At 50.8% G+C, this 19,749-nt stretch overlaps 1 protein-coding gene across 1 annotated transcript; it reads left to right on the top strand.

Moving 5' to 3' along the window:
* Positions 1-1,462: 1,462 nt before the first annotated feature.
* Positions 1,463-15,191, top strand: LOC122225809 (5-hydroxytryptamine receptor 5B). The gene is made up of 2 exons (XM_042948499.1): positions 1,463-2,239; positions 14,685-15,191. The coding sequence occupies exons 1-2, from the start codon at positions 1,463-1,465 to the stop codon at positions 15,015-15,017; spliced, it is 1,110 nt and encodes a 369-aa protein (XP_042804433.1). The 3' UTR covers positions 15,018-15,191.
* The last annotated feature ends 4,558 nt before the right edge of the window (positions 15,192-19,749 follow it).

Raw genomic sequence — 19,749 nt, 5'->3', positions numbered from 1 at the left:
GCGAAGGGAGAGCAGAGGAAAAGGACGTTCTTGGGACGTCCTCCCTGCCAGGTCCGGATCCCCAAAGATTGCCCCAGGTGCCAGGAGTGGACCGCTCACGGGAAGAAACCCCTTCCACCTGCTACGGTCTCAGGGGACTTTTCCAGAAAGTCTCTCTCTGGGAGCTGACTCAGTGCCGTGCCCACTCTGGCTGTTCTGAGCACCCTGCTTAGCCTGAGGCTGTTCCTCAGGTGTCAGTAAGAAGCCGGCGGGTGACTGTCCCTCTGCGGCGGTGAAAAGAAAAGGGGCCGTTTGGGCTCTGTGTTCCTGTTTTGATTCCCGGGCACAGAAGTAGTGCCCGCACTGGGTTGATTTAATTATTGTTGAACTATTATTCAAAAGCATGAGACTGAAAATGGGGAGCGGCGTGGGGTGGAAGGTTAGGGTGATTTCACCTTTCTAATTGGTGTCTACCTTTGCTCACAGGTCAACAAAAATAACCCCAGCCTTAGCCTGGAAGACATAGAGTGTGGTCAGGGATGTCAGCAACAGCAAAGGGCAGGGAGGGAAGGACAAACAGAGATATGGCCGCAGGGTTGAGGCCGGCGGACAGGTGTTGGTGGGCAGGGTTGGGGTCAGGGGACAGGTTGCAAACGCTCCCCGTTGGGGGCCCCTGCCAAACTGCCTAGAAGTAGCGTCCTTTCTTCCCGGAGTGAACTTCTCAAGGCACCGTGAAGCCCCTGCCGGTCAGAAGTGCTCCGAGTGGAGCCGGCTTTAGGAGCTTGCTGTTGTCTGTACCTCGGTACCTAGTTCAGGTATACGTAGGATCGTCATTGGAGGAAACCAGAACTCCTCCTCGCCAGGAGAGAGGGTGGGCGCCTGTCTCTCTGTCTCGGATCCGAGAAGGTGGTGGCTGCGGCATTGCTGCGCGATCATGAACCTTCTCCGGAGACAACCGCAGTTAGGGTTCTCTCCGCCCGGCGGAGGGGTGGGGGTGGGGGTCGGTGAGGCTGCGTGAAGGCCTGGCAGGTGCTGGCGGGTCCTCGGGCCACCCCCACCCGCCCACCCCGTTGCAGCCAGGCCCCTGCCGCGGCCGGCTGCGGGAGGGGGCAACTCTCCAAACCCGCCCCTGCGCGCGGACACTCCGCGGCGCTCCCGGATTCCCAGCCCTGTGACAGCCCGTTGCCCCGGGGACGGCGCAGAGAGGTGGGAGGGACTGGCGCGCCGAGCTGAGCTGGACTCCAGAGGGGTCCCACTCTTTTTTCTTCCACTGGAAAAGAGGTCCACGAGGGCTCCAGACAGAGGAGCCAAAGCGTGGGCTGCGGCCCAAAGAGGGACAGGGTGGGGCGACCTGGACCCCGCTCTGTCCTCCCAGGGCACGCGGCGACCCCTTCCACGCCCCCACCCGCCCGGTCCACACCGAGCCCCCGGCCGCGCGCGTGTGTCCCCTGCCGGGAAACCAAGATCCCGCGCGCCGCGCGCCATGGAAGCAGCTAACCTCACGGTGGCCGCCACCGGCGTCTCCCTGCCCCTGGGATCCGAGGCCGGCAGCTTCAGCCCAAGCCCCGGCGGGGTCATCGGGTCGACCCCAGGCGGGGCCGCCCTGCCCGGCCGCGAGCCGCCTTTCTCCGTCTTCACGGTGCTGGTGGTGACGCTGCTGGTGCTGCTGATCGCGGCCACTTTCCTGTGGAACCTGCTGGTTCTGGTCACCATCCTGCGCGTCCGCGCCTTCCATCGTGTGCCTCATAACTTGGTGGCCTCAACGGCCGTGTCGGACGTACTCGTGGCCGCGCTGGTGATGCCCCTGAGCCTGGTGAGCGAGCTGTCGGCCGGGCGACGTTGGCTGCTGGGCCGGAGCCTGTGCCACGTGTGGATCTCCTTCGACGTGCTGTGCTGCACCGCCAGCATCTGGAACGTGGCGGCCATCGCCCTGGACCGCTACTGGACCATCACTCGCCACCTTCAGTACACGCTGCGCACCCGCCGCCGCGCCTCCGCGCTCATGATCGCGCTCACCTGGGCGCTCTCGGCGCTCATCGCCCTGGCCCCGCTGCTCTTTGGCTGGGGCGAGGCGTACGACCCACGGCGCCAGCGCTGCCAGGTGAGCCAGGAACCCTCCTACGCCGTCTTCTCCACCTGCGGTGCCTTCTACCTGCCGCTTGGCGTGGTGCTCTTCGTCTACTGGAAGATCTACAAGGCGGCCAAGTTCCGTTTCGGCCGCCGCCGCGGGGCTGTGCTGCCGCTGCCGGCCAAGGTGCAGGTGAGGAGCGAGCATGCTGCGGCACGGGGGGGCTGGAGGAGGGGGTCGCTGGGTGGGGACGCAGCTCGGCTACGGGGAGAGTTGGCGGCGGAAGCTTGCACACTTGGGGCGCGCGCCGGAAGGCTGGCCGCCAGGCTGGCCGCCAGCGCACCTGGAGCGCACAGGGAGTTTGCCATCTGCTCTCCTGGACCGCGCGCGGAGGGGCGCATCGCCTGCCCCAGGCGCGCACCGGTTGGCCACCTGCGGACCTGACGCGCGGGGGAAGGGGTTCCCCCACCCGCACACTGGGGCTGGCGGGGGCGCTCCCACCGCTAATCCACGAAGCTGAGTGGGGCTCGCAGGGGCAGCGTGTCGGGGCAATAGTGAGGGCACACCGATCGGCCTCGCCCTCGGGTGCTTTCCGGGGGAGTGACTGTGTGTTTCCGTGTGAATCGTGCAGCCGCCAGCTTCCCGGTCCCGACTAAACAGAGCGGGACTGCGGCGGGCTGGAAATGTGCGTCCCGCAGATGAGCACATTCCTGTATTTTTCGTCCCCACCACACCCTGATCCGTGCTCTGCAGTCCAGACACTAAATCTCCAACTCTATCAGCCAGCTCCGTGCCAAAGAGGGAAGTGAGCGTAAAACAGAACCCAAGCGTCGCTTTCCTTTCACTACCCCAACCTCAGTGCTTTCCTCTAGTGACTTCCGAACGACATAGAACCGTGAGTTCAAACCTCAGCTGGGATATTGGGGGCGGTTCCTTAATGTCTGTGGGCCTCTTTCCCATATCTTTAAACAAGTTCATTCCTACCTCATGGTGAGAAAGGATCACATGAGATGAAGAACGTGAGGTGCCAGGCACACGGGGCGGCAGAATAGAGATCAACGAGGTCCGGCCAGGCCGTGTGCACTGGGCAGGACCTGGAAATGAATGAGATGCAGGGCTGTGCATTCCGCAGAACTTCTCTGCTTGTAGTTAAAGTTGGACCTTTCTGCCTTTGGTCCGGGATCTAGTAGAGTCAGTTCCCTCCTCACCCTGCAAGCCCCAGACTTTCCCTGTTAAGGGGTGGGGGGTGGGGCAGGCTCAAAGTCCTGGAGAATAAAAACAGGACTTATTGCCCCTTCCCAAATACAATAGAGTGGTTGCCCTTTGTCCACAGGAATACCTTCCAAGCCCTCCCCCCACCCCGCCCCGCTTGGATACCTTTCAGGCCCCCCATGGATGCCTGAAACCTTAGATAGCACTGAACCATGTATACTGGTCTTTTCCTATACATGCCTAAGATAGATTTTAATTTATAAACTAGGCACAGGGATAGCAACATACCTACATTTTTTTTTTTAACATTTCTCAAAAGAGAGAGTGCATGCACATCCATGTGAGCTGGGGGGGGGGAGGGGGAGAGCAGAGAGAGAGAGAGAGAGAGAGGGAGACACAGAATCTGAAGCAGGCTCCAGGATCTGAGCTGTCAGCACAGAACCCAACACAGCGCTCGAACTCACAAACCGTGAGATCATGACCTGAGCTGAAGTCAAGACACTTAACCCACTGAGCCACCCAGGCACACCTAAATTTTTTTTTAATGTTTATTATCTTTTGAGAGAGAGAAAGAGAGAGAGAGTGCGCGCGCGCGAGCGTGCGCATGAGTGGGGGAGGGGCAGAGAGAGAGGGAGACACAGAATCTGAAGCAGGCTCCAGGCTCTGAGCTGTCAGCACGGAGCCCGACCTGGGGCTTGAACTCACTGACCGCAAGATCACGACCTGAGCTTAAGTCTGATGCTTAATCGACTGAGCCACCCAGGTGCCCCATAATATATATAATAATAAAATAGAACATTATAACATTATAACAATAAAAGTTGTGTGAATGCAGCCTCTCTCTCCGAATATTTTACTATACCCATCCTTCCTCTTGTGATGATGTGAGATGGTAAAATGCCTACCAGATGGGGTGAAGTGAAATGATGATGTAGGCATTGTGACATAGTGTTAGGCTCCTGTTGACCCGGAAAAATCAAGAGGGTCATCTGCTTCCAGACTGTGGTTGATCTCAGATAACTGAAACTTCAGAAAGCTGAAACCATGGATAGTGGAGGGGGCGGGTTGGGGGTGGGGGGAGGGCTACTGCCTATGGCCAAGGAAGGACTGCCGATGGGGGTGGGGGGGAGGAAAGGGACAGTGAGTTTTCTATTGTTAGTTGTGTTTTAATTTTGGAAAGTTAACTCAGATACGTAGGCTACTCAAACATATGTGTTTTAAAAAGCAGGCTTTTTTTCCCCCCTCTCCATTAAATGGCAGAGAGATTTTGTAGTATAAAATAGGAATGTCAAGACTATAATTGGAAAGTGTTGGTAAGGGAGAGCTTTGTTCAGAATTAATGATGTTCTTTGAAAGGTCCTTTGGAAATGCCTGGGGTGATTATAGCTTTTCTGTCTGATTGCGAGGTAGGGCTGACTTTTAATAGCTACATTAATCCAACGTGCACCTAGAGAAATCATGGTGAAATGGACGTCAGAAAGGCTTGCCAAGATGGGGTTTGGTGTTTATTTTTGACAGACCCGGTTCCAGCAGGTGATACGGAGAAGAAGTGAGTGAACAGGAGCCTGGCCAATCCGGGGTGGCCTGTGGGTGGGGAGGAGGAGCTCTGGGGGGCAGGGCGAAGTATTGTGATTTTCCACTTGCAGTGGGCCCCCTGCCAACCCGGTTCCCTGCTTTGGGTGCTGCAAGTTCTCTGGTATCAGTCTAGGCCAGGCCTGGGGGTCTTGAGTCCTGTGATGCTGAGATTGTAGATGTGAGGGTGTTGGAGAGAGGCCTGCGTCTTTAGGCTTCAGCCAGGCCTCATGCAAATGCCTGGGAAATGCTGCTGAGCAAGCTTTCTAGTATTAAGACCCCCAAACAGAAATTTAAAAAAAAATATGCCAGGAATACTCTCTCTCTACCTTCCCCACCCCTATCACCTGCCATTTCCTGCACTCCGACATGTCGGTACTGATTTCTGTGGGTGATAGAGGCACTTAGGAAGGCTGAGGGCCTCTGGTAACAGGGTTGTGTACATCCCTCCTCTTCTTTGGAATTCTGTGGCCAGGTCCCAACATTGAAATATTATCAGAAAGGGCCAAGCCACAGTTCCTGGGCAGTGGCTTAATTCTTTGAGGGAACAAATGCAGTTTTCGACAGTAGAGACAGAAACCAGTGGTTATTAAGTCAGTCCCCTCTTCTGGATACTGTTTTGATGCTTTCTCTTCATCTTCTTATTTAAGCATCATGGCCCAGCCAGGTTGGCCTAAAGTCTCTGTCGGCGGCTTCCAAGGTGGCTGTGAGAGGGGAAGAGATATATGGAAATACAGCAGCTTTTACCTGCCTTACCCTCAAGTGGACACATGTCGGTTCTGTTCTCAGTCCACTGGCTGTGAAATCCAGGGGAGCCTAGGGATATTTGGTGAGAGCTATCTTTGCCACCAGCCCTCAGCTTCCAGTTGATAAAACTCAGCTGCCACAAAGTTAGGTCATTTAAGACCACAGAGTTATGGAGTGGAGAAGCTGAGGCTGGTCGCAGACCTCAAGTCACCGTTCTCTACTTTGTCATTCCTCCGTGCCCTTCTGGGGACTTAACTGCCGAGCGCTGCCCCACTGCCCACAGCATCTAACCTTCATAGGAATGAGGCAGTCGTATCCCAGTCAAGGTGGGGTATGGGAGCAGCATCTCAAAACTGTGCACGGGACTCTGTTCGTTCCAGAACAGCTGAGCACAGAGGCACTGCCGGCTTCTCTCAGGAGGCAGGCTTCATTCCTACCTTGACATCCTTTCTTTCCGCTTTCTAGACTGAGCACCGCATATACAGTATATTCTGCTCCCCACAGAGCAACCCCCATGCGTTGTGATCGTTTCCTACTGCCCTGTGCCCTTTCTGTGTAGGAGAAAAAAAGCAGAATCAATGGGGATTATTTATCTGCCTTTCAACATGTAGCATCAAAAAGTTTTTCTTTTTTTCAGGGAACCCGGGTGGCTCAGTCGGTTAAGCATCCGACTCTTGATCTCAGCTCAGGTCATGATTTCACAGCTTCTGGGTTTGAGCCTTGCATGGAGCTCTGCACTGACAGAGTGGAACCTGCTTGAGATTCTCTCTCTCTCTCTCTCTCTCTCTCTCTCTCTCTCTCTCCCTCTCTCTCTGTCCCTCCTCCACTCTCGCTCTCAAAATAAATAAAATTCTATAAGCAAATTCTATAAAAAGAAGTTTTTTTCTTTTCAATTGTTTGATTGTTGTATACAAGTTGATGCCAGGGTCTAATTGTTCATTAGGCAAAGTAGGCACGCAACCCGGAGGCACCATACTTTTTGGGGCCCACGGAACTGGTTTACTTTTAATTTCCTTTAAAATTACGGGGACAATGAATATCGCAGCAATGAATATATAATAATGTGTCCAGCCTCGATTATGTTAGTCTTTCTAATAATATAGTCATAAAATGTAATTTTTAATACTTCTTAATGGGGGAAGGGCCCACAGAGGCAAAGATGCCTGAGGCTCAGGGATGTGATAACGCCACCCTGGGTGATACCTTTCACTCATGCACTCAGTCAATAAACACGCGGTGGGAGACCATGCACAGTGGTTCAGAGCATGGGAGTTGGAAGCAAGGAGACCTGATTTTCAGTTCTTTGTGTGCGACTTATTAGCACTTCAGCTGAGTGACTTAATCTAAGGCTGTATTTAGGTAAAAAGGAAATACTGCTGCCTGCCTCATAATATTCTTGTGAAGAGTAAATGAGATAATGGTGTATATGGAGTATTGAAAACGGTAAACCATCCATGACAGCTGCTGTATTATCTTTGTTATTATTTTTTAAAATTCCCCCTGTAAGTTATAAATAATGAATTCTTATCTTAGTCCTCTTTATTTCTATTACTCACCATTCTAGGCAGAAGAGTTACTTTTTGCTGGAGTAACATAGCCCAACAAACATGTATTAGGAGTGTAAAACAACAAACATGTAATAACTCACCATTTCTGTGGGTCAGGCTTGGGAATGGCTTCGACCTTCTGGACCGAAGGGCTCTTGTGGTGGTGGCCAAGATGTCAGACGGGGCAGAAGTCATTCGAAGGCTTGACCGGGGCTGGAGACTCTCCTTCCAAGATGGCTGACTCACATGGCCGTTAGCAGGAGGTGTCCATAAGGCTGCCTGAGTGTTGTCACAACATGGCAGCTGGCTTCCTCTATTCCAAGAGAGCTTAGCAAGGAAGATACTGCAATGCCTTTTATGAGCTAGTCTCAGAAGTTACAGGCAATCACTTCCCGTATATTCTATTTACTAGAAGTGAGTCGCCAACTCCAGCCCACACTCAACGGAAGGGGAATTAAGCTCTACCTTTGGAGAAGTGTCAGGAAACTTGTGGACAGATTTTAAAACCACCACCATCTGTGTAATTGAGCACCACACAGATGGTGCTCAAAATTACTTGATTGACTATTGCTGACCTATATATCAGGCAGTGCGGTAGCTTCCGAAGGTTCAAGGAATGCGCAAGCAAGACCTCTGTTCTCCAGGGGTTAGTGTTAGTAGACTACAACCATAGCATTAAAAAGTGAATAAACTCTTACAGGTGCTCTGCTAGAAGTCTGTCCAGAATACAATGGTCCTGAGAGACTGGATAATAAAGGGGAAAGCACTTTGTAAACTGCAAAAGGCAAAATAAATGTGTAGTATTGAGCTGTGGGGTTTATGACAACTTGGATCTGAGTGTTAGCTAATGCTATATTATAAAATATTTGCCTCTTTAAGTTAATTGTCTGTATTAATATAAGCAGGTCTGTGTGCTGTAAGCATACAGTACGTGAGCCTTGAGTGACTGAAATCTGCACAGAGCCCCTTTTGTTTTTGTCCTTTGTCCAATGTTTAGTTGTCACCAGACCATCCCAAAGACTAAGCTGCTGGTGGGCTTTTGCTCTTGTCAGAGCTCGGGTCCGGGAAGAGGACGTCGCCCTCGTTCTGACTCTGTCTATTAAAAGAACTTGTGGGCTCAAACACATTCCATTCCAGACTGCAAGATTATTTTAACTTTAGGAAAGTACATTTTATGAATCAAATCGTATCAGTGGTAATCAAAAATCTGGTTTATGGTTTGATTCCTTTAAGATGGGTACCTAATAGTCTGTTTTCAGAAATACTTGGAATTGCCAGGGAGCATTTTCTAGACCCCTTTAGAAATGTCCCTGGCCTTCCCCTTTCTATAAACTTCTCCTTTGTTCTCCTTACATCATCACATTCATTCTATCTCTGTACGTCTACTTCCGTTTCTCTTTTCTCTTTGATTGGATCATTGAGGAAGAGTGCAGGGGGAGAAGGGGAAATGAAGGGGGCATAGGCGAATATGGTGCAGGCACCGTGTGTCTTCACCAATGACCTTGCAATGAGCTGCTTCTTAAATCCGTGTAGTTCCTGGAGAAGGTTGAGCTTCTCAGTGGAACACTGAGATCAGAACTCCATGGTTCTTAACCTTCTGGTAGGTCACAGATGACTTGAAAATTCAAGAAAGCTTTGGACTTGCTGCCCAGAAAGGTATGTAGGTACTTAGCCATTTTGCATAGGGCGCTCCCTGAAGCCCATCTCTGAAGAGTGATACTGAGCCTTGCTCCCAGCTGGCCCTCTTGAGGGATGGAACCTACAGGGCAGTGGGAATTGTGACTCTCTGAGGCAGGGCTGTAGTCATCAGGGTGTGGCCTCCAGGGGGGGTGCATCGGAACACTGAGGGTTGACAATACATGTGCAAAAGGCAAAACCTCCCTTCTCTCCATTTCTCCCTCTACCCCTTCCCTCCTCCCCACCCCACCATTCCAGGCCTCTCTGTCCTGGGGTCCCAAGGATTTCAGGGGTGAACTCTTGCCTCAACAGAGGCCCTTCCATTGGCATCCACTCGTAAAGGGGGGATGACTTCAGATCAGATGATATTAGAGCTGAAAACAGAGCTATATTCTCCTTCTCAGCATGAACTCCAGTGGATTCTTAGCCAAACCACAGTGACCAACCTCTCCACAAAAATCCACGTTCTCCAAAAACAAGAATGATAGCAGTTGTACCTTCTGTTATGATCACACCCAAGAGCTCAGCAAAACTATACTCAATTACAAATAGAATTACACTGAAGGAAAGGTTATTTTTTTCAAGCCTAGCATGCTCTGCTTTTATTTATTTTTTACAAGAAAACTTCATTAATTTCTTTTTCTTCCTTCCTTCCTTCCTTCTTTCTTTCTTTCTTGGTTCTTTCTTTCTTTCTCTTTCTTTCTTCTTTCTTTCTTTCTTTCTTTCTTTCTTTCTTTCTTTCTTTCTTTCTTTTTCTCTCTCTTTCCTTCCTTCCTTTCTTCCTTCCTCCTTTCTTCTTTCTTTCTTTCTTTCTTTCTTTCTTTCTTGCTTCTTTCTTTCTTTCTTTCTCTTTCTTTCTTTCTTTCTTCTCTCTCTTTCCTTCCTTCCTTCCTTCCTCCTTTCTTTCTTCTTTCTTTCTCTTTCTTTCTTTCTTTCTTTCTTTCTCTCTCTCTCCTTCCTTCCTTCCTTCCTTCCTTCCTTCCTTCCTCCTTTCTTTCTTCTTTCTTTCTTTCTTTCTTTCTTTCTTTCTTTCTTTCTTTTTCTCTCTCCTTCCTTCCTTCCTTCCTTCCTTCTTTTCTTTCTTTCTTCTTTCTTTCTTTCTTTCTTTATTTCTTTTCTTCTTTTTCTTTCTTTCTTCTTTTTTTTTTTTTTCCGCCAGAGAAGCAGCCGAGAACATTTGCTGCTCTAGGTTGTCAGACAAGCTAGACAGTTTCTGTTCACGTTGAGGGGCTATTTTGGCTAGTCATGTCCTTGGTGTGCCTTTGGGAAATGCAGTGGGGAGCTTGATGTGCCCCGTGGACCCCGGGGCAGAGAGACTGGAGCCCCAGGCATTCTTGGTCCTGACCTGCCGAGCTCTGGTTAGAAATAGGGGATTCCACTTACGATCCGGGGTGCCTTCAGCCCGAACCAGGAAACTCTCTATGCCCTCTCTCCTCGCTCAGAGGCCGTAGGCCTTGATTCACCACTGGGATTAGCATGGCCGCCCCGACACCTGCCTCATGGAGACTCTTATCCTACCCGTGGGGTCACAGCACCAACTGGTGTTTGTTCCACAAGTGATTGGGACAATGCTTCTTTCTGCTTTCCTTTCCTGTTCCTTGTTAGGATGTTGAGTTAACAACATTAGAGGATGAAAAATGTTTGTGGGTTCTTTCTGTGGCAGCTGGAATATTTTTTAAAAATTTTAAAATTTGTTTTTGAGAGACAGAGAGACACAGAGCATGAGCAGGGGAGGGGCAGAGAGAGAGAGAGACACAGAATCCGAAGCAGGCTCCAGGATCTGAGCTGTCAGCACTGAGCCTGATGCAGGGCTCAAACCCATGGACTGTGAGATCATGACCTGAGCCAAAGTCGGATGCTTAACCGACTGAGCCACCCAGGAGCCCCAGCAGCTGGAATTTTTAAAAAATTTTTTAAATTTATTTTTGAGAGAAAGAGAGGAGGGACAGAGAGAGAGGGGGAGACACAGAATCCGAAGTAGGCTCTGAGCTGTCAGCACTGAGCCTGACGCGGGGCTCGAACCCACGGACCATGAGATCATGACCTGAGGCGAAGTCTCAGGATGCGAGTGGGGGATGGGAAGAGAGAGGGGGGACAGAGAATTGGAAGCAGGCTCAGAGCTGTCAGCACAAAGCCCGACTCGGGGCTCAATCCCATGAACTGTGAGATCATGCCCTGAGCTGGTCAGTCACTTAACCGACTGAGCCACCCAGGTGCCCCACTAGAATTTTTTTTTTTTTTTTTTTATTAGAGGAGAAGGAAGGAACAAGGGGACAGGAGGCTGACATTTATGAGGTCCTACTATGCACCGTGCCTCATTGTGATCCTCACACTAGGCCTACAGTACAGACAAGATTCTTCACGGTTACAGATGTAGAAGTGGGGGCTTGGATGGTAATCCTGTCTAATCACTAACTTGCTCTGAGCCTCGGTTTCCTCATCCCCTCCTTACTGGTCGCTGTCATTGCTGAATAAGACAGTGTGTGGAACCGCCTAGCCGCGTACCAGACAACCGTCAAGAGCCGGGAAGGTCTGGCATTTTGCCCTGCTTGCGTGGCCTTGGCCATGGCATTTGACGTGCCCAAACTTCTGTGTATTGAGAGCACCTTTCCTTTTTCTGCAGGACCCACTGACTGTATGCTTTCACCAGCCCGTATTCTTGTCTGCACATGAGCGGATTTCTAACCAGAGGTCAGAGGCCTCTAAAGCCCAGATGGTCAGTTTTCAGACAGGGGTGTAGAGGGAAGTTGGGGTGAGGAGGTTGAGGAGAGAGAAGACCAAAGAGGAGAGATGGAGAAGCTCAGGGGTGGCCCCAGAGCTGGTGGCCAGAGAAATCACCAGGAAGCCCTTCATGTCCGTTCTGAAAACATTTCCAGGCATAAATATCCTTAAGATAGGTTCTGTCGGAACCTATTCAGAGCAATCTCGTTTACTAAACGCGCGGAACAACATATAGGGATTAAGAGTGTGGTCTCTGGGTCCAGATATTCAAGTCTGACTTCCAGCTCTTATAAGAAGCAACTGGGTGACCTTGGACAAGGCATGTAACTTCTCAGAGTGTTTTTTCAACTCCAAAATGGAGATAATAATAGTAATGAATACCTCGAAAGTCTGATGTGAGAATGAATTAAAGTTATCCGTCACAAGCGTTTAGCATCGTGTCTGTCTTAGAGTAACTTCTCTAGAGTTGCCCTTAGCCCCTTTTGGATATCTCATTTCAAACGAGAAGAGCCAAGCTACCCAGTCCCCTTGCCAACCAGGATCATCCCAGGTTGACTCAGTTTCTTTGAAGCTGTCTCTGGAAAGATTCCAGGATCTCCCAGCCTCTCTCTCTCTCTCTCTGCACAGAGTGCAGCAGGCTCAGGTGGAAAGCTGTGAGCTTACTTCTAGCGAACAGATGCTGAGGCAGGACAGACTCGGGTTCTGCCACGTGGTGCCGCGGCCGCGGCGCTGGAGGCCTGGTATTTTAAACTTCCTTGATCAGTGAACTTGCCTTTTCTGTTTCTCTTCCCCCGGGAGCCCTTTGAACTGAATTCACCCCATTTCATTCCCTCAACAGCATAACAAGGACTTAGAACTTGCCTTACCCAGAGGAGGGACTCCAGTCCCTGGGAGGCCGCGTAGGTCAGCAGAGAAGTGGCTGGAAAAGTGCCCATTATGGATGGAGCGGGAGCGCCTTGGGAGAGAAACAAACGCATCACCTCTCACTTCCGCTCCTGCTCTGATAACATGATCCCCTCCCTAGTAGACAGTTAAATATTCATGAGGTGGTTTCAGGAAGGCACGTTTTGTGGCTCAGACTTGTCTGGTGACTTGATGGTCCATCAAGAGGCAATCAGCCGATCAGTACCACCTCTTCTGAAGAGGAGTGGGGACATGGGGCTCATACCTGCCCATGGGGGGCTGGCAAACCTTGGAAAGGCTCATTAGAGGGGTTCTGGCTGGCCGCTCTGGGGGCGCAGGGCGGGGAGGGGGAAATGCTGTTTGTTCCCATGCTGCCATCACTTTCCTTGTCATTGTCTCTCTCCAGGCAGCGGGCAGGAAGCCAGGTGGGCGCTGGCAAAGGCAAGGACTCTTTGTCCACGTCTTCGTGATCTCTCTCCAGGCCGGTGTAGTGATTTTCCCACGAAAGGAGCTGGGGGTGGTGGGGAAAGTAGCAGAAGGCACTGAATTCGAAGGTGGTTCCCAGGGTGGAGTCCCAGGTTTGCATGGGTCAGGCCCCCCGGGGGGTCCTGCAGCACTTGGCTTTGGCCATCCTAACCCAGTGAGAGCAGACGGCAAATGGGCTGTGGGCCCTGTATTGTGCTCCACGGCCGTGATGCTGTCCCCACAGCTGCTTCCAGCGGTGTCCAAGCTAGATGTAACCCTTGCTCCCAAGCCTCCCGCCCTTGGGTGCCCCCAGTGTCGGTGGGCCACGGCTGGCAGCATCCTGGCAGGAAGGGAAATGCAGATGCGGACCCTCCTGTTGTCATGGTCACTCGTTAACGCAGCAGCTGTTTCCCGGAGCACCTGCCAGGCACGGCTGCTGCTGCCAGGCAGGTGGCACACAGTCCTAGAAGACACAGTCCCCGCCCTTGTTGAGCTTGGACTGGGGCGGGGGCGGGGCAGATGCAATAGCCACAGTCACACAAATTGCTACGGAAGATGACAATGTGATTGAGTTTAGAGGGTCACAAAGGCCACTCTGAGAGGGTTGGTGGCCTCTAAGCTGAGACCTAAGAAGTAAATAGGAGTTAGCCAAAGGATGGGGGTGACAGGGTGGACATTGTGCTGGGGACTCCTTAAAGAGTAGTGAATTATTACCACAAAGGCATTTACAGCTGTCTTTTTTTTTTTTAATTTTTATTTTACATTTATTTATTTTTGAGAAACAGAGTGAGACAAAGCGTGAGCGGGGGAGGGGCAGAGAGAGAAGGAGACACAGAATCCAAAGCAGGCTCCAGGCTCTGAGCAAGCGGTCAGCACACAGCCTGATGCGGGGCTCGAACCCACAAACTGTGAGATCATGACCTAAGCTGAAGTCGGACGCTCAACCGACTGAGCCACCCAGGCGCCCCTGTCTTTTTTTTAATTAAAAACTTTTTATGCTTATTTATTTATTTTTTGTGAGGGACAGAGAGAGACAGAGAGAGAGAGAGAGAGACACCAAGCTGGGGAGGGGCAGAGAGAGAGGGAGAGAAAAATCCCAAGCAGGAGCCCTGCTGTCAGTGCAGAGCCTGATGCGGGCTCGAACCCACAAACCGTGAGATCATGACCTGAGCCGAAACCAAGAGTCGGACACTCACCCGACTGAGCCACCTAGGTGCCCCCAAAGCTAGGCAGTACAGAAGTACCCCCAAATCCGAATTGAATCCATCTAGCACATAGTTGTACAATTTCTTGCAATGTTGAGGTTTATAGGCTGCCTCTCCAGCTTCGAACTTGGTGCCTGGCCTGGGTCAGGGCTGTTCTATTTGGGGTCCTAGTCCCCGACCCAGCCCACTCCATGAGCATTGAATGGCACACCCAGCACATTCCCAGTTCACCTCCATGGTGTCCTTACCAGGGAGAGGACTTTCGTCACCCAGCTTCACACATGGCCTGTGGGGCTGGGACTCCAGCCAGAGTCTGACACGAGGCTCCCGCTCTTAACTGCCTCCCTCTCTTTTTATATCATATTGACATTGTGGAGACCGCCACTCTCACTCCCGGAAGAACCTTCGGGGCTTAATTTAACCTACAGTCTCAGGAACCTTTTCACCAAACATTTGTGACGGATTATGGATAAATGGGTCTTGAATGAGGCTGCGGGGGAGGGGTTGGCCTCACGGGAGCCACCCCACGTTGCTTTAGCATCCAGTGTTGGGTTTTCGGTGTTAACGGCACATTTCCTTTGTCCCAAGGTGAAGGAGGCCCCTCACGAGGCTGAGATGGTGTTCACGGCGCGTTGCCCGGTGGTGGCCTTTCAGATGAGCGGGGACTCGTGGCGGGAGCAGAAGGAGAAGCGGGCGGCCGTGATGGTGGGCATTCTCATTGGCGTGTTTGTGCTGTGCTGGATCCCCTTCTTCCTGGCGGAGCTCATCAGCCCCCTCTGTGCCTGCAGCCTGCCCCCCATCTGGAAAAGCATATTCTTGTGGCTCGGCTACTCCAATTCCTTCTTCAACCCCCTGATCTACACGGCATTTAACAAGAACTACAACAACGCCTTCAAGAGTCTCTTCAGCAGGCAGAGATGAACGCGGGGCCTGGAGAGATGTGCAGGTGGGGGGCTGTGGGCCGGTGGGCAGGACCCCCGCCTCCCCCCCCCCCCCCCAGTCATCTGGAAGCCTCTCCCCCCAAGCGGGGTGTTGACGTGTGAGAGCCGCACCGCTGGGCCTGGACCGGAGGAGCAGCAACGCCAAGGGTTCTGCAGAAAGCGTCTGGCAAGCCTGCGGTGTGCCCTCTTCCGGATGTGTGACAGACACTGCCAATCGATCGCGGCAGTCTGTCCACTGAGCGGACCTCTGCCCCGGGATCCTTTTCAGACAGAGCTCCTGGCAGTGACTGCTGACCGGCTGAAACTGACAGGGGAGTCCAAGCCGGCTTGCCTTTCCTTCGCATAAAACCCTATTTCTCCAGCGGGGCCGGTGGGGGGGGGGGGGTCCCGCAGCACGGAGCCCAGGGGCCTGTTTGGGAGTCCACTCAGGAGACTGTCTCGTTTGTGAAACAGCCCTTCTCCCACCCTCTATCCACCCGATTCAACTTCTCTTCCCCACCCTCCAAGGTGGTGTATCCCAGTCTGGGAGACGGGAATCATCTGAACTTTGGTTTTTTAAAAGAAGTGTCCCGTGCAGCCGTATCTACTGAAGGAGACTTTCAGAGAAGAGGGCTGGCAATTTATGTTATTGACTTCTCCAGATGATTTTCTTTTTCATCAGTGAGGGACACTGCTGGGTGCTTAGATTGTTCTTTGGACCAATTAAACAGGCATTTCACTGCTGGGTGCTTAGATTGTTCTTTGGACCAATTTAACAGGCATTTCAGGGGTGGGGGGGAGCATGGTGAATTGCAGGCGCGAGTGCTTTTTAAATCTCCCCAAGTGATCTCACCGTGTCGCCAGGGTTGAGGACCCCGGTGGGGCCCTTTCTCTGCTTCTGTACAAGGGAGAGCAGCTGTAACAAATGTTCCCACCTTCTTCAGCATATGGATTTGTATGTGTAATAAAAATACTTTTGAAGCATTTATTTCTAGGCTCAGAATCATTCATATGTATGATTGATCACACACACACACACACACACATACACATGCCTTTGAAAGAGGGTCACCTACTGTAGAACTAAGATACAACAGCCCCCCAACTTCCATAGTGGATCTTGGCCTTCCTGAAAATACCAAATGCTGCCCAGGAATGGAGGGGTCCGAGGGCCTGGATGAGGGGGATTCCTGGACCAAGTCATGCAGGCCACAGTCCGTCTGATTTTGGAGAAGTGCTGGCTGCCTACCGATTATGCTTTTCAATGTACACAAAACAGACCCCTCTGCCATTGGCTCACTAGATGTCTGAGGTATGTAGATACTCTTTGGGATTTGGTACTTTGGGGTTTATCAGAGTATACAGGTCCACAGTGCCTTTTCCAAAATCGTTGGGTCCAGACAGGCTTTGGAGTTTAGAATTTTTTTTTAAGTGTTAGAAAGGCAATATGGTATGTGTTGCATAAATTAGATAACACCCCCAGCTGGGGTGGGGGCAGCAGTCTCTACTCAAACTGTGCAGTGAAATATATGAATATTTACACTGTGAGAAAAGGCTAAAAATAGCTCACACTGAGATCAGATCCTGTCATCGAATGAGTCAGAAACAACCTGTTCACCGAACTCAGTGTTTTTACGATAGAGGGCCCGTAAGACCTCAGACGATCCACAGTCCCAGCTTTGCTGCATGTCAGCCCCGTTCAGGTGAGAGCTTCCAAAGGGAGTCTGGGAAGAGACTGTGGTCCCACTACTTCTTTGCCGCTGGAGAGTGGCCCATCACGCAGGTGCTATGCATGTCCCTACGACAGCCTTTTTGGAGTCATTTTGGAATGTTATTTTCATTGGAAGATGCTTCAAGAAATAGTCTTTTTAAATTTTTTAGAAGTTTATTTACTTATATTGAGAGAGAGAGACAGAGAGAGCGAGAAGGTAGGGGCAGAGAGGGGGACAGAGAGAATCCCAAGCAGGCTCCGTGCTGTCAGTGCGGACCCTGACGTGGGGCTTGAACTCACAAACCATGAGATCATGATCTGAGGGGAAATCAAGAGTCAGATTGTTAACTGACTGAGCCACCCCGCGCCCCTCAAGAACTAGTCTTATGAAACCTGTTAATGCATTTCACATAAAAATGTAGTCATCTGCTCCATTCTTTGTGAAGGCCATTTTTTTTTTTTTTATGATAATGAGGACTTTTCCTTGACTGTTTGCATTTTTCCCTTGATCAGGAAGAAGAACAGATCCAAATTTCTGGCCTAACTTTGGAATCTGTGTAGGAACTGGCAACCTACACAAACTAGATTTGTGTCTAATGTTTCTAGCCAGTCTGTAATTCCAGTGTTTACTTAGGGCTTCCCTATCCTGGTGTTTTCTGTTCGATTTGTATTTTCCTCTCATATTCTATGCATTTCCTAAAAGCCACCTCAAATCCTCCGTGAACCAAGGCAGGGAAGAGAAGACTAGGCACATTGTTGTGTTTTACAAGGCTGGAGCTCAAGCTTGGGGCTACTGGGGATTTCCCCTCTTGGCTGAATCACACTAGGCGGCATTAAAGACCTTCTTCCCTGTCTCTCTCTTCATAAAACACACAATCGGGAATAATTTTAAGAGTACCATCTATTGGGCATCTGCCATGTGTTGCTGTTGTAGTAGGTTTCATATATAAATGCTCATTTAATCCTACATGTATCCTTCAAGGTAGGTATTGTTCTCATTTAACCACGTTCCGAGAGGGGAAGTAGCCTGCATCTGGTCACACAGGAACACCTGGCAGAACCGGTGTGTGGACCCCGGGCTGCCTGCATCCAAGCACGGGGCAGTGAAGGGAAGCCAACAGAAGTCTGCCTGGACTCCATGTTTCCATGTTGGCTCCCATTTTGCAGCATGAGACCTGCACACGCTTTAGTGGGTCTGCCTGCATCGTTCTAGTTGGATTCTAGGCAGGAGCCTTAGAGGAAGGATCTAGGGAGGGTTGTGGGAGGGGGGGTGCGGGAGCGGGGGACTTGTGGAATGTTTTGTTTACTCTTACGCCTGGGTGGGATGCTTTATGATTGTGTTCCATTGGCCTGGGCTTTGACTTAACACAGGGTCATGATGGGAGCATCCCAGGCAGAAGGAATGATGTACGTTGAGTCCTTTGGAAACGGAGGTTGTTTCCTTGTTAATTTGGTGGCAACTTCTGTTGGACCTTTCAGACTTGAATCTTCTCTTCAGTTAGTGAGGCCTTCCCTGACCACTCACTGTAATTACAAAATGCATAGATTTCTGAAACAGATCAGTTGATGACTGACTTTATGTAAGGATGCACCTGTAATTCCTTTTAGTGAGAGTATTAGAAATAAGTCTATTGGCAAAGTATCCGCTTTAAAATGAACATTCCAGGAACTTCTTTAATAAGCATGTTTCTCTTCTGCTTCAAATCTGCCTGAGGAACACGACTAAGACAGGGGTAGGGGGTGTTTAGGAGGAATTAGTCTCTTCCCTGTTGGGATTCATTTCCTGATTAAGGTATCATACGGTGTCTTCATGTCAGAATCTCGTTTCACAAAGTTCTAGGCTTGTAGGAAGGCTGTGGCTAAACCAATGGTTTTATTTTATAATGTAGTCATATGTAATGGATAAAGTATGCTACTTTTCTCCCCTTTAACACAGCCGCTCCTACCCCGAGGCCTTTCCCCTCACAACTCCCTCTGCCTGGCATCTCCCTCACACAGGTGTCCATGCGGCTCCCTTCCTCCCTGGTCGTGCGTTTGTTTGTTGGTGTTTATCTAATGCTGAGAACACTGATACCCGAAAGAAGAGACAAACAACCGAGAAAGTTTTTTCCGGATGGGACGTTTTGATCATAAAAACAATAGCGATTCAAACTTCTGAAACCCAACAGCCCACAAATCTAGAAAATGCAAGACATGGTTTCTTCCCCGAATCAAGCCGAGACCACGTAAACCTTATCTTCCAAATATCTGCCAATATTCACGCAGAGCAGCGTAGCTGCCCATAGCGTTTAAGCCATAGAACCCACACCTGGCTTACGCATGACAAAAATAAAACAGAAGCATACAAAATAACGTGCAGTTTATAGAATTAAAAGAAAATTAGGGCGGCTAAGAGTCAGATGGAACAGGCAGTGAGGGACAGGAGGCATTTTGCAAGCAGGTGCTCTGGTGACATTTATGGTGAGCCTGGATGGCACCAGGACGTTGATGCTGGGCCGGCCCTGACAAGGTGTGATGTCTCCAGTAGCCAGCAGATTAACTGGCGCCCTGGGGAAGTTTCCAGAAAGAAAAGCCGGTAAAGAATGTAAGGGTGGTCCTTAACTCCTTGTAACACTGCAACCATCATGGCTGAGCCAGGCACTCCTGAGGCTTGGGCCGCAGTCAGCATGCTGAGGCAGTAATGCCGTACGGCCTACCCGGTTTGCCCTCCTTGCACGGCTCCCCCACGGGAGGGTAGTGAAGGCACGTTCTTTTGTCTGCTCTGTCCACTGCTGCATTCCCAGGGCCTGACCCAGTCGAAGTTCAACTATTTGTTGGTTGAATGGGAGTTATTTTTCTCATGGAACCCGAAATATGGGGGTGTGGGATCCCCAGGTTGGTTCAGAGGCCTGCTGTGCCTTCAGGAAGTCCGGCTTGTTCTATCTGCCAAGCTCAGTCTGTGGGGTTTCTCTGTCCTCACGGTCTCAAGATGGCCCAGGTTGCTCCAGACACCTTGTCCTTCCCCGACAATGTGCAAGAATGC

This window comes from Panthera leo, chromosome C1 (genome assembly GCF_018350215.1).
Source record: "Panthera leo isolate Ple1 chromosome C1, P.leo_Ple1_pat1.1, whole genome shotgun sequence".
In the NCBI taxonomy this organism is placed as follows: Eukaryota; Metazoa; Chordata; class Mammalia; order Carnivora; family Felidae; genus Panthera; species Panthera leo.
This window is presented reverse-complemented; position numbering and strand designations above follow the sequence as displayed.